General features: G+C 41.7%; 1 protein-coding gene across 1 annotated transcript; it reads left to right on the forward strand.

Annotated features, from left to right (window-relative positions):
* Positions 1-1,241: 1,241 nt before the first annotated feature.
* Positions 1,242-13,814, forward strand: LOC311036048 (protein FAM163A-like; the record flags this gene model as incomplete). Its single annotated transcript, XM_084044572.1, has 5 exons — positions 1,242-1,299; positions 8,347-8,451; positions 9,397-9,511; positions 9,896-10,297; positions 13,695-13,814. The coding sequence occupies exons 3-5, from the start codon at positions 9,419-9,421 to the stop codon at positions 13,812-13,814; spliced, it is 615 nt and encodes a 204-aa protein (XP_083900698.1). The 5' UTR covers positions 1,242-1,299; positions 8,347-8,451; positions 9,397-9,418.
* Between the last annotated feature and the right edge of the window lie 175 nt (positions 13,815-13,989).

The following is a 13,989-nucleotide window of genomic DNA, read 5'->3' on the forward strand; positions in this document are numbered from 1 at the left end:
CAAGTGATCAGAAGAAAAAAAGAGAGGATAACCGAGATTGAGAACGAACAGATGGAGGGTTCTTCTCGGTGTTTTTAGTGATCAGTGAGAGAGGATTTGTGCAAACGAAGCAGAGCTCCGGGCGACGCCGCTGACGCTTTGGTACCTATAGCCTACTGATCACTAACCAGCGGTGATAAACCGAGAAAAACAGGGGGTTTCCCTCAAAAACGCTGCCGCTGAGAAACGGGGTGCTTGAAGCAAAAGAGGTAAGGTTCCGCCAAGGGATTTTTCATCATTTTCCAATTTCAAGCGATTGGATTTAAGCTTGCATGTGTGTCCAGCATCTGCCACTTATGCAGATCAGTTTACCGCGTAATAGAGTGAAAGTGAGCTTAAAAGGGGCTGATAATAGCTCTGTATGTTCACGATATACCGAGAGGGACTTGTTGAGGGAAACATTAGACCGGATTAATTTCCTTTAGCGAACGATATAGCCTAGAAATATCACGGACAAGATGTCTCGTTGGTAGAGATTAGTTTTGGTTGTGTTCGTTCTTTTTCAACGTGAGTGCAATGAGCGGGTGAATGAGTATGTAAATAAATGAGTGATAGATAGCCTAAATCATGGGTCTTCAAAAGGGGGTCCGGGACCCCCAGGGGGTCCTCAGACTCTGAGGACCCCCTGGAGGTCCCGGACTGTGGCTCAGAGTAACTACAGGGGGAATGCCAAATGTTTGTGTGATAGGATCTTTTTTTTTTACATTAACCACTTGAAGCCTATAGCATCCAGATGTGAGCTTGTAGAGCAGCTATTTTTTTTAGCAAAGAGGTATAGGTGTAGAGGGAAAAAAGAGCAGACCAAGTAAAAAAGAAATAAGTTTAATCTGAAACACAATTGTATACAATATAGAGGGGGTCCCTGCTTCATCTCTCTCTCAGCTAGGGGGTCCTTGGCCTGAAAAACGTTGAAGACCCTTGGCCTAAATGATTGCATGAGTGAGTAACTGCATGGGTGAATGAGCGTGCTATTAGTGAGTGAAGATCTGCTGACAACATGTTCCCTTCCAGACAATCAGAGGAAAGTAAACAGCTCTTAATTATGGCTTAAATAATGATGGCCCTCCTGGGCCCTGTGGTGGCATCTCCTGACATCATGTGGCATCTCCTGACATCATGTGGCATCTCCTGACATCATGTGGCATCTCCTGACATCATGGCAATAATTGATGCCATGTATGCTTTTCCCAGGGGGCTTTACAGTGCAGTCCACTGGATGCCAGGATGCCATCCCCCAGATGGTGACTACTACAGGTAAAGGTAAGCTATATGGGCTTCTTTCTTTCTTTCCTTCCAGATTTTTCTTTCTTTCTTTCTTTCTTTCTTTCTTTCTTTCTTTCTTTCTTTCCTTCTTTCTTTCTTTCTTTCTTTCTTTCCCTTCCCCCCACGGGTCCTTTAGAGGGTTCCAGGGAGTTCCAGGGTCCCCAGCAAAATTAGTTCATGTTGCATCAAAATCACTTTAATCACTTTAACCCTATATATTACAAAGGTCAATATTCAAAACGTTTGAGAACAACTGGTTTAGTTGAAGGACTAAGCTGCACCTTTAGCTTGACACCTGGACAGTGAATGACAGTGACATAAATTATTGCATCCATTCAAACCAATGTAACACATCACTAGAATACGTAAATATATGCTGTACCAGTCAAATGGGAAAATGAACTGAATTCCTTTAGAGGTAATTTGACAATGACAGTGTAGTCCTTTTATCTCCCACTTTCCCCCCTATAGCTGCCATTGCCATTGTTTCTTTCTGTTCAGGCGATGTCTCTGTCCTAGATGTTGGACGTGTTCTTCTCCTCACACGCTGAGATGAGTGCTTTCAGAGGCGAAGGAAAGGGAAAAAAAGTCTACATTCTACTACCTGGCTAAATTGTCTTGTGATGGAAAAATATTGTTAAAGGAATGAAATCTGAATAATTGAAGCCTCTGGGCTTTAAAATTGCAGGGCTCACCGTGATTTCCAGTGCAAAGTTAGAGGCCACCTCTCCGAAATATTCATGTCATTATTTAAGAATGGATATATCAGGAATCCACTCAGGTATAGCCCCAGCCCCCACCTGTTAAAATATACCGTAAGAGCTATTCTCTCTTTCTCGCTAAGTCCTTGTCTTCTGTTCTCTCCACTCCTCTCCATGTCACTCCACCATCCTCTTCTCTCATTTTCATGGACTCTCTGAAAGGAGAGGACATTTCTGCAAATATATGCAAAGGTTATTTAAAATAAGAGAAATAACAAAACCACATACAAAAAGCACATATATGAGCTGAATTCTAGCATACATTTTGTATCATTTCACTCGTGGAATTCGGTTGTTGCATTTTCCACTCAAGGTCTTTATGTTCATGGTCTTTTTACCGGCAATATAATATCAACAATAGGTCTTTACAATTAAATGTTATCAAGTCCTTTTTATACATGTAAGTTTGGCCCTCAACAAAATGGTTCTCACACATGTGACGTTTTCCATGTACTATATACAGGCGTTTTAACCACTTAAACCCCCAGGGTTTTATACAGTACTTGATCTCCCCTTCTCTCCCTCTACACACCAGGGGTCTTCAACGTTTTTCAAGCCAAGGACCCCTTAGCTGAGAGAGAGATGAAGCAGGGACCCCCACTACATATCACATAAATGTGTGTTTTCTGACATTTAACGACTTAAACCCTCAATACTTTGTAAACTTTACCTTTGGCTCGGTACTTGGTCTGCTCTTTTTTCCCTGTATACCAAACCTCTTTGCCAAAAGCAGCCGATCTACAAGCTCACAACACGTCGCAGACACGTTGTGAGCTTGTAGATCCGGACCCCCTGTTCAAGACCCCTGCTTTACACCAAATCACTCAAACTTAGCTGATCAATAACCTCACAAAGCACATTGTGTCCTGTTGTGAGCTTGTAGATCTGCTATTATCACAGAATGTTCGGCAATATCGCCAGATTTTTGCCTTTTATGACATGCACAGACTAGGAGCACCTGGGTTCATGTGGTGAAAGGTTTCAGGGTGTAAAATAGATTTGAGGGCATGTTTGGCAATAAGGGTTGTGTATGCATTCATGGACACATAATTGCATAGTAAATGTGTATATATGTACTGTATGTGTGCATGCTCATGGCTGCACGTGTTGCATGCTTGCATTCATGGATGTGCATCCGGTGCTGTTCAGCACATTTTGCATGTACCGTTCCGTGTATTCACACCTAACACAAGTGTTAGGATTTTGTTTAGTTTCCCACAGAGAAAGTGAATCAAATTGTGACACCTCTCTGCTGGCTGCTTCTCTTCTCCTGCTGGTCACCAGGTCAGGAAAAGACAAACTGCTAAATATAGGCTCCAAATATAGCAAATAAGCCCTCTCCTAATGTTTCTCACCAACACATGAAGGTCAACAAATACAGTTGTGGTGTTACAAATGCATCCCAATCGACGGTGTTGCACGCCAAAAATAGCTGATCTATAGCTCTCTCTCTCTCTCTTTCTCTCTCTCTCTCACACACACACACACACACGCACACGCACGCACGCACACGCGCACACACACACACACACACACACACACACACACACACACACACACACACACACACACACACACACACACACACACACACACACACACACACACACACAACCCCACCCTCAGAATGTCTGTGCTGCAATAGGGGACACACACATCTGTAATGAAGTGACCAACTGGTGCCTGGGCTTCATTTTATAGATCCAGACTTGACATTACAAGTCTGAATGAGAAGCCTGTTGGCTCCGCTGCGACAGAAGCTGTCTCTCCGTGGTCTCAGTCACTTCCCCATGTAAATAATTGATAGGCTTTTTGGCAGAACCCTCCTGTAAGACTAAAACCTAATTTATACGTTGTCACACAATGGTGTCACTCCCAAAGAATAACAGATATTCACGCTAACTCTGCAACAACGTAGACTTAAAGGTTCCTTTTAAACCACACAAATAAATCCAAGGGGTGTAAGGAGTCGGTCTGTGTGTGCATGCGTTCGTGCATGCGTACATGCATTTGTGCATGTGTACGTGCGTGCTTGTGCGTGTCCTTTTGTGTTGTATGCAATTGTGTTTGTATGTACGTTTATGTGAGTTTGGAGGGAGTTCAATGAAGAATCCTCACTCTTTTTTAACTAGACCACATGTTTGTACAGTAACAAGGTATTTAATTGGCATGTATTGTTAAATAGATGCACAATATGACCGGGATGTGATCTAAAAGGTGTGCAAAGAAATGTTTCTACATTTATTTCTCTCTTGTGTTCTTGCTCCCTGTTTTGGTTTTAGTGTTCAGTCATGTTTTTGTTTGTTTTTTCGATTGTTTAGTTTCTGTAGCTCTATGTTCAGTTCGTTCTGTATTCAGTGTTTAGGTCTTTCTGTTAGTCTGACTCTGTTCTTCCCCAGGTGTTGTATGTTATTTTGTAGTATGTCCTTGTGCTTCCTGTCTGCCATAGTAGCCATTGCCTGTCTTGTCTCACCTATCCTGTGTTAATTACCCACTGTGTTCACCTGTTATCCCTGTTGTGTTAGCCTATCCTTGTGTTAATTGTCAGTTGAGTCACCTGTGTCCCGTTAGTCCCTGTGTCTATTTAATCTCCCCTGTATATGTAATACCATGTCAGTTCATTTTCTTATGTCTTTGGGACCAGTACATGCATCTGTTTGTGAGCGTTTAGTCTTTTGAATCTAGTTTGTCCCTGGTTTTGTTTAATGTGCCCTGTTTTCTGGAGACCCTTAGTTTATGGACTGTATGACGAGTTTTGGTGAACCTTCATTATTAAAACTCTCGAGTTGATCTGTTAGGCCTCAGTTGTCCTGCATTTGGGTCCTACCCACTCACCTTGACAGTGACAGGAAGTCGAATGCAAAGAGGAGGCATGACGTGCAACATATGTGGTCCATGCATTCGCTGGTTTATCCTCCATGGTTTCCATGACATTCTCATTCTCAGCCAGTTCCATTTCAGTCAGGCATCTCTTCAAAATGGTGTATTATTTAAATGTCCACGTCCATGTTAATGTCACATCAAAGGTAGCACACCTAGATGAATGGGTTTATATGTATGAAGAATGTCAAGCTCTGCTTGAAACCATGATGGAGAAAGTCCATCGGTCAGCGCAATATTTCTTGTGCATTCTGCCACTAACTTATTACCTACACTAATCATTTTTCACATAGTTTTTTTTTAATATTTTACTTACATTTTATATAATGGAATCAATGCTTCCACGTGGCCACATGAGGTCCGACTCCAAGATCCACATAGGAGCCACGCCTTTCCCATGTGTATCCATGATCAACCTCGTTTTTCACAGCGTGGCGAAAGTTTTTCTTTCCGTCGTGAAAATTTGTCTTTCGATGTGACGCCATGCTGTGGAAAACACGCCCATAGGCTAAGCTTTGCAGGACGTGCTGTGATTGGCTAGCGAGACACATGATGAAATTAACTTCAAACTTCGCAGACGCGCTGTGATTGGCTAGCGAGACGCATGATGAAATTAATAATAATGTAAAAAATGTAAGCACGTCACTTCGCAGGACGTGCTCTGATTGGCTACCGAGATGCATGATGAAATTAATAACTCATAAATAGCACCGCTCACTTCACACTGGGTGTGATTTTTTTAGGTTTGGACATCGACCCAATTGCACCCCCCCAACCCTGCGCTGTGATTGGCCACCATTGTACCCCCCTAACCCTGCCCCGTGATTGGCCACCATGACTCTATTCAGGACTGTGATTGGCTAGAAACACATGACACATGTGCATAGCCCTATAAATACGCGCGCACACTTAAAAAAAAAGTGAATCACCTCCATCACTGTGATGACCACTGTGACCACACCGCCCACTTCACACTGGGTGTGATTTCTCACTTATGTTTCCTTTTTCTGAAATATGTATCTTTTTATAATGGAAGTCAATGGGGTTTGGATTGGGCTGAAACCTTGCCAAAAGGTGGTCATACATCGTAGATCATCTGACAGTTGATTTCTTTTTGGTGTTTTTGTTTTTTCTGTGAATTTTCTTTGTTGTATTGCTTTGGCAAAGTGAGACAATGCCAGCATTACTAATACCAATTAAGCACTTTCAATTGAACAGAAAAGACATGGGGAGTGAAGTTATGAGGGGACATGTGCTGTGTGATGGCAGCTTGTCCACGCCCTATGGTAGCCATGGTGATGACCTTGAGTAGTGATACTCAGCACCTGAGCTGAGGTGATCAAGCACCCTATAAAAGCAGTGTATTTGTCTGTGTCCAACCAGTATTGCACTGACGAAGGTCCTGGGAGGACTGAAAACGTTTTGCTTTTTAATCCACTGAGCACCGAGCACATTATGGGCATTACAAAATAAAGAAAAATGTTTTTCTTTAAGTCCCGTCTAAGGAGTTTTTCCTATACCTCAATGCAGTGAGCGAGTCTCCTTTTATCCGTTTACCTGTGTGATGGACCATCATGTGGCAGATGGAGTAAAGATTGAATGGAAGATAAAGGGAGGAGAGGAGGGGGAGGATGGATAAGGGTGGTGGTGGTGGGGGGGGGGGGGGTGTAGAATACTGAGGTAAGAGTGAGATGGACAGAGGAGTGATAGAATGAGAAAGAAAGAGAGAGCCAGAGAGACTTCACATTGCTTTTAACAGCATTAACCTGGCTCACTGTGTATATAATTTAGTGCCATGACGCAATGGAGATACTGCACACAAGGAGCTGTGTGATGAAAACTTCTAAAGGCTCCCACACACTAAAACACACAGATGCTGTTGAACAGAGACATCCCAACCACCCCCCCCCCCAACACATACACACACATCGTCTTTTTTTATCCCTCACACTCTCCCTCACTCACTCACCTAATTCATTCTAACATTGCGTCGTTAACTTGAACATTTTTGATAAGCGACACGTTGTGTGACGGAGTATAAATCACTGTCTTCACAGCGCTTAGTGATCAGTTTACAGAGTTTTGGGAAGCAAAATAAATCTGTCCTAAAACAGGCTCACGTTCAGTTTCACAGCACATACTGTAGGTCTGCTGCAGACAGAATTGTACAAACATATCTCTGACAGATAGAATAATTCTGATTATTTCAGTTTTGAATTCCTTTTTTGTTAAATACTTTACTTTGTAAATTCCCTTGTCAAGTTGTCCTTTTTGTCCCATGTTTCACATTTTATCCCACAATCCTTTGCATCCTGAATCTATACAAGGTTTCAGATCCTGACTCAGTTGGAAGTACTTGTACTAGTACAATAGTAAAATTATTTATTATTTATACATCTGTTTGTTTGTTTTAAATGGTAAATGAAGCATAGCGTTAGTTCATGCAGGACACTGAAGTCTTGCACGCCTCAGCTGTAATCGTCTGTCAGTCAGCTGATGTGAACATCAGCCTAGTCTCCTATTCCCCATTCACAGCTCTGCTGGTCATTACGTCACACATTCATACTCCAATCAGAGCTCACGCCTTAACAAGGAGGTCCCTTTATATACGGCTTTGCATTCACTAGGTCTCTGCTTGTCTTGCTGTCTGCTTCACTGCTGCTTAGCTGCCTCCTCCACCTCCTCCACCACAGCCTCCGCCTTTTGATCAGAGTCTGGCATAGGCTCATATAATATGTCAATGTATTGCTTATTGTTTGATATTGTATGGGGGTTTTGCTTATGTACCAGAAATGTTCCTGTACTCCTTTAGAATTCATTTGAAAGTTGCGCTATTTAACAGTCAATTTATACTTTTCTGCATCTGACAAGCCAGACACTGTCTGCTTTCCTGACCCAGTAAAACTGACCCACTCTGCAAAATCCTGAGTGTTAATTTGAACATGTTTAAAGGATTTTTACTGTGTAACAACAAGTACTAAGAATGATTTGCAAATGCTGTTATGTGCAGATCTGGTAAGTGTAGTGCAGTACAATTACTGAAAGGATGCTAAAATCTCACACACTGCAATATGGAGAGGCCAGGCGGCAGTATGTGGGTTCCCATATCATTTTACAATTTGTGCCAGGCTGGGGATTTATGTTAAATGTACTTATGTCTCTTTGCTGCTGACCTATAACTGTGCAATATGCTCCACTTTATATGCATTCACACACATTCAAATTCAAAGTACTAACACTAAGACACCAAACCACTAGGGTGTCGCTAGGGTGTCTACTCAAGGATGTGCAATGAATACTCATTGATTTAGAGTTCAAGAAGCTTCCTTGCGTCAAACGTTAGAAGGAGAATAGCACTGCACTCGTGCTAATTCCCTCCTCCCGACTCTTCCTCCCTCTGCAGGGGTCGCAGTTAGAGGAGGATTTGAGAGAAGTGCCCCCGCAGACCCGTCATGTTCCTCCACCTTCTCAGCATGATCCGTCTCTCCGCCTCCTGCTGTCTTCTAATGTGAGTCTCCAGCTCTTTCAGACAGCTTGGTTGCGTCCATTCCCTTAGGTTATGAAACCATTTATCCCACAGACATGTTAACATTAGCCACCAGTGAACATCTTACCTGGAGGCTGGCTTACACTGAATGAGCACCACATCATCACAATGTTCTCCTGGGTTCAACTCTGGATCCGTGTTGCCTGTTGTTGCTGTCCTCTCTTTCTAAACCAATATTTACAGACTAAATTTAATGAATTGATGCTTTTGATTATTTTATCTGTTTGTCTGTGCTCAACAATTTGTAACTAAGGTTCTATACAATATAGTTCATTATTCTCTACCGTGCTGTCTAATGGAAAAGAAAATATAGGATAAGGGTCATGGGTCATTCCAAGAGCTTCAAAACAGTTGTTCCTTCAATACTTCAATTACTAATACTATATATTACTAAATACTTCAAATCCTAATAACCAAAGATCACTAATATATAGGTCTTATATTTTTGTGTTAAAGTCCAGAGGATAACATGTTAAAGTCTGCAACACTTGTTTTGTGGTCCTCGATGGAATGTCATTTATAAGCACATACAGCAAATAATAAGGGTAACTTACACATACAGTACATACAACATCTAAAAGCCCCCATGCCTTAAAAACCCTCCACATAAGAACATACAGTATGTTTTTACCTTGCAGGTATCAGAATTAAATAATGATAAACAGTCTCAGTCTGTGTCTACCAATATACAGTATCTGTCTTGTGTGGATGGTATTGCCTGTTGAGAATCAAAAAGGTTAATCAGAAACAGTAATAGCTGCAGCTGAATCATGCAGAAGAATTATGTGCATTCTGTTATGTCTGAATAAATGGGTTTTACACGTATCTGTTACAGTAGATCTTTTTACACCTGTGTGAGTGTACATGTCTGTCTGTCTCTCTCTCTCTGTCTGCTTCTCCCTGGAGGGTTTGATGGAGAGCTGGTCGAATGTCAGCGGGAACTGTTGTTATAACCGGAGGAATTCTCGCCGGTGTCATACTACTGTGCATTGTAGCAGTGCTCTGTTACTGTAGACTCCAGGTATGTTTCTCTCTCTCTCTCTCTCTCTCTCTGTGTGTGTGTGTGTGTGTGTGTGTGTGTGTGTGTGTGTGTGTGTGTGTGTGTGTGTGTGTGTGTTCAATTCAATTCAAATGAGCTTCATTGGCTTAAAATACTTCAGTATCTGTCTGCTGTAGAAATGAACAATATTAACAATAATTAATTATGAGATTGAGTTCTATCTCTCCATCCCTGCCTTCCCTTCTCCATCCTTTCTCCTTTTGCTTGTTTCATATAGTGCATTGTGTCGCGCACCGAAAATAGCAGATCTACAAGCTCACTACAAGTTAGATCTGCAATTTTTTAAATGTACGACACCGGCGAGTGACTAAGTATGAATCAGACCTTACTCTCCCTCTCTCCCAGTACTACTGCTGCAAGAAGAATGACTCGGAGGTGGATGTGGCCTCCATGGCGGGAGCCGAGTCCCACTCCCACTTTGCCTGTAATGCGTGCACTGCCCTGGCCATGGATGGGGCTGCCGTCACCTCGATGTCCCTCGACCCGCTCAACGCCAGTCCCCAACGCAACTACTGCCCCACCTGCTCGCCCTACTACCTCCGCTCTGGAATCACCGATGACGTGCGCAACGGAGGGGAGCGTCTTGGCTTCCATACCTATTACGAGAACCCTTCTGTCTGTCTGCCCCTGTCCATCAACCCGCAGGGCTCCTCCCCCATGAGATACGACAGCCCCACGGACATGTTCCCATCTCCGCCACGCCCCACGGACATGTTCCCATCCCCGCCACGCCCCTACAGCACCCAGGTCTGACAATGTGAACATATGTACTGAAAACACATGAGGAAGGATCATGCTCCACACTCCTGATGTGCACCAAAGACTTAACATGCCGGACAAAATGCTCATTCAAGTGTAAACATAAACATGAGCATTTTATGTCTGCTGAAGTTAAACATGCTATTCAGACATGCGCTATGACACACACGTCCGGTCACAAACTTCCAGGGGGCCGACTGATCATTTTGACCTGGCTGATAGCCTCCGTGTCAGGAATTGACGGACAAACTCTTCTAGAGCCACAGGGGGGGGGGGGGGGGGGACTGTAGAGGTTCAATCCATGACGGCTGTGTGGTCTCCATGTCAAAACATACATACAGAATAAATAGAACCTTAGTATCTTTAACCCCACCCTTTTACTCAACCACACCCCATCCCAGTTCCTGTATAGCTCTCCTTGACATTGTTTGCCCCTCTATCCCAGCTAGCATAAAGTGAGAGACTGAATGCCCCCCAGCCCCCTCCCCCGGGCTTATTGTACATGAGGGCTATCCGTTTTTTTTTCTCGTTTTTTTGTGTACTGTGAGAGTGTCGTCTTAAACCAAGTACAGAACCTAATGAATGGTTTCTGGTTTGTTTCAGAGGCATGACATTAAGTAAAACATGTGGGTTATTCTGCCTTTTGTCACGAGAAAGGTGACATTCAGAGAATCCTAGGCTACTAGATACTGATTTGGAGTCCAACTAAAGATAGATGTCTGACTCCTTGTTTCTTAATCGGAACCAAATTAGCTCAATGAAAGACATTTGCCATGGCAGTGAGGGTCTTACAATTGAGATGTGTGATTTACTTAGATTTTTAATATTTACAGATTTAAATGGAGGAAGAATGAAGCAAAGAAAGCATCTCTAGACTATCAGGATGTAGGCTTGGTGTTTGGATATTAAAGTACAGGGTGTAAGTAGAGACATTGATGAAAACTATACTTAAATTTATAAATCACACAACTTTAACTTTCTTAATCAATTTTGTATCCATAAGCTGTGATATGTGGTACAGTAAAGTTAAAAGTAATGCAGTATTATTCTTCAGTATATGCCTGACTCTGTGGATCTTTCAGATGTGTTTTAGTGTGGGAGTGTCAGGGTTTCAGTGTGTCAGGAGACCCTGTCTTAGTGAGACCTCCATAATCTTCTGCCTTTTTTATCCAGGTTAGTGATTCTCTTTGCTTCCGTGTGTGTGTGTGTGTGTGTGTGTGTGTGTGTGTGTGTGTGTGTGTGTGTGTGTGTGTGTGTGTGTGTGTGTGTGTGTGTGTGTGTGTGTGTGTGTGTGTGTGTGTGTGTGTGTGTGTCAACAGATGATAAAAGTAGGAACAAAGTAAGAGGAATATGAAACATTCACTTGGAGCTTAACCACTTTAACCTTTACCACCCTATTTTGGGCATGTCCTTATAGGTGCAATTGCTTCTAGACGGGCTATTTTCGAAATAATTTACATTGTTGAAACTTTTGAAAATTAAATAGGGCTTAAGTGGTTAAACTGGCCTTGAATTCATACTGGAAAAAAATAAACTAAGAAATGTATATATCAACACTATGATACCATTACAGATATAGGCAGTGTTGGGGAGTAGTGATCTACAATAAATAAACTAAGTTTAACTAGATATTTGCACAGTGATTTGAGTAGTTAAAATACACATTTTTGTGATGTTATCTACTGATACTACTTATAAAAACTACTTTTTATTTTAATTGTACCATTAGTACACTTTCTCATGAATAGCAAGGTATTTATTCATTTTTTTTATGCATGAGCACTTTTTGTATATATATATATATATATATATATATACATATATATATATATATATATATATATATATATATATATATATATATATATATATATATATATATATATATATATATTTGCCTGATATTTCATTATAATTTCTCTTATCACAGATATTTTTTTACAAAGCAGTTTGAATTAGTTCTAATGAACTAGATTTCTCTCTAATGTAGCTTTGCTGTAGTTCAACTTTGTAGCTTGCAAAGCTATGCTTCCCCAACACTGCATATAGGAAACAGATGTATTATGTTACTTATGTTATGTTATGTTACACACACACACACACACACACACACACACACACACACACACACACACACACACACACACACACACACACACACACACACACACACACACACACACACACACACACACACTATCTGCTGAGTTCTGAGAAGCCTTTGTCACTTCCTCACATCTTGCCCCCCTGCTATTTTAGGATTCTTTCTTTAAAAAAAAGAAGCAATATGTGGTACATTATATATAATTCTATCTATTTGTTTATTTAGATGTTCACTCTGCACTGGTGTTCACTGCAGCTTAGCCAATATATTTCAGCAAGTCACCACAAAGAGCACCTGATTTATCAACATTGACTTATACCCTTTATATAGGTGGATCTAGTTCCTTAATCATTTTTGATGGTTGGAAATGTGTTTTTTTCAGAGCCTGCCCTGTACTAACATCATTAGATTATGTTTGGGATACTCTGATAATGAATAGAACCTATTTTAAGCAACAAAAAAATAAATGTCCACGTTGTTTCACAAAATGTTCCTTTTTTGTGGAGGAATAAACATTTATATCTGCCTGGAGAATGTCTTTGTCTTTCTTCACTTCAATCCACAATGGAGTCACAACCTGGCCCTGGTTCAGCAGTTAGAGTCCTCCTCAATGCATGACAAGGGACTGGACATTGTGGTGCAGATCGGGAAATGCCCATATATGGACTGACTGGACATACAGTACCCGACGTCAGCACAAATCGGTGTTGCTAGACATGGGATACATAGCAAGTTTTTTCTTTTTTACTTTTTTCAATATAATCATTTTAATCATGGTCAGTATCATGTCAGTATCATGTCAACATCATGTCAGTATCATGGTGAGTATCATGTCACATGATACTGACCATGACAATGACCATGATTCCGAAAACAAAGCGGGGCCTCACAGCTCACTTTTGAATCCTCCAAAGTTCGGTCTTTTTCGATGTACTTGAAAAAGACCGAAAGGGTTGAAACGTTGTTTGTTGTTGTTTGTCTATAGCCAATCTACAAGCTCACAACGCATCACCATGTGACGCGTTGTGAGCTTGTAGATCTGCTATATCTCTATTTCTGAAAACTGTAGTTCCATTTCCTGAAAAGTAACTGTTTTGGACATACAAGTTTTTTCCACATGTGACACTATATGCAAGTGGGGTGTGTGGGAGTTTTTTTTTTCCTACTGAAATTACTATAAGGAGAACAATTGAGTCTTTATTAAAGAAATGGAGCAGCCTCGCTCTGCCCTGTCATCTGTCTATGGTATTCTGTATTCATGTCATGGTATTCCTGGTCCAGCCGTACCTGCTGGACCAGTTTCAACTCCTGTCTAACAGCTCGGCCAGGGCCATGCCTGCTATCAGGAACAATAGCAAGAATACTGTGACGAGTCTCAGGGACGGCAACACCCCGAGGTGAAATATCACAAATACCACACGTTTATAACGTGCAAAGAAAACAAGGAGTTGCTTGCTGTGTATACTTCAGACCTCTAGAACCTGTATCTGTGTGTGCGTGTGTGTGTGTGTGTGTGTGTGTGTGTGTGTGTGTGTGTGTGTGTGTGTGTGTGTGTGTGTGTGTGTGTGTGTGTGTG

This window comes from Gymnoscopelus microlampas (assembly GCF_963454915.1).
Source record: "Gymnoscopelus microlampas genome assembly, chromosome: 20".
Taxonomy (NCBI): Eukaryota; Metazoa; Chordata; class Actinopteri; order Myctophiformes; family Myctophidae; genus Gymnoscopelus; species Gymnoscopelus microlampas.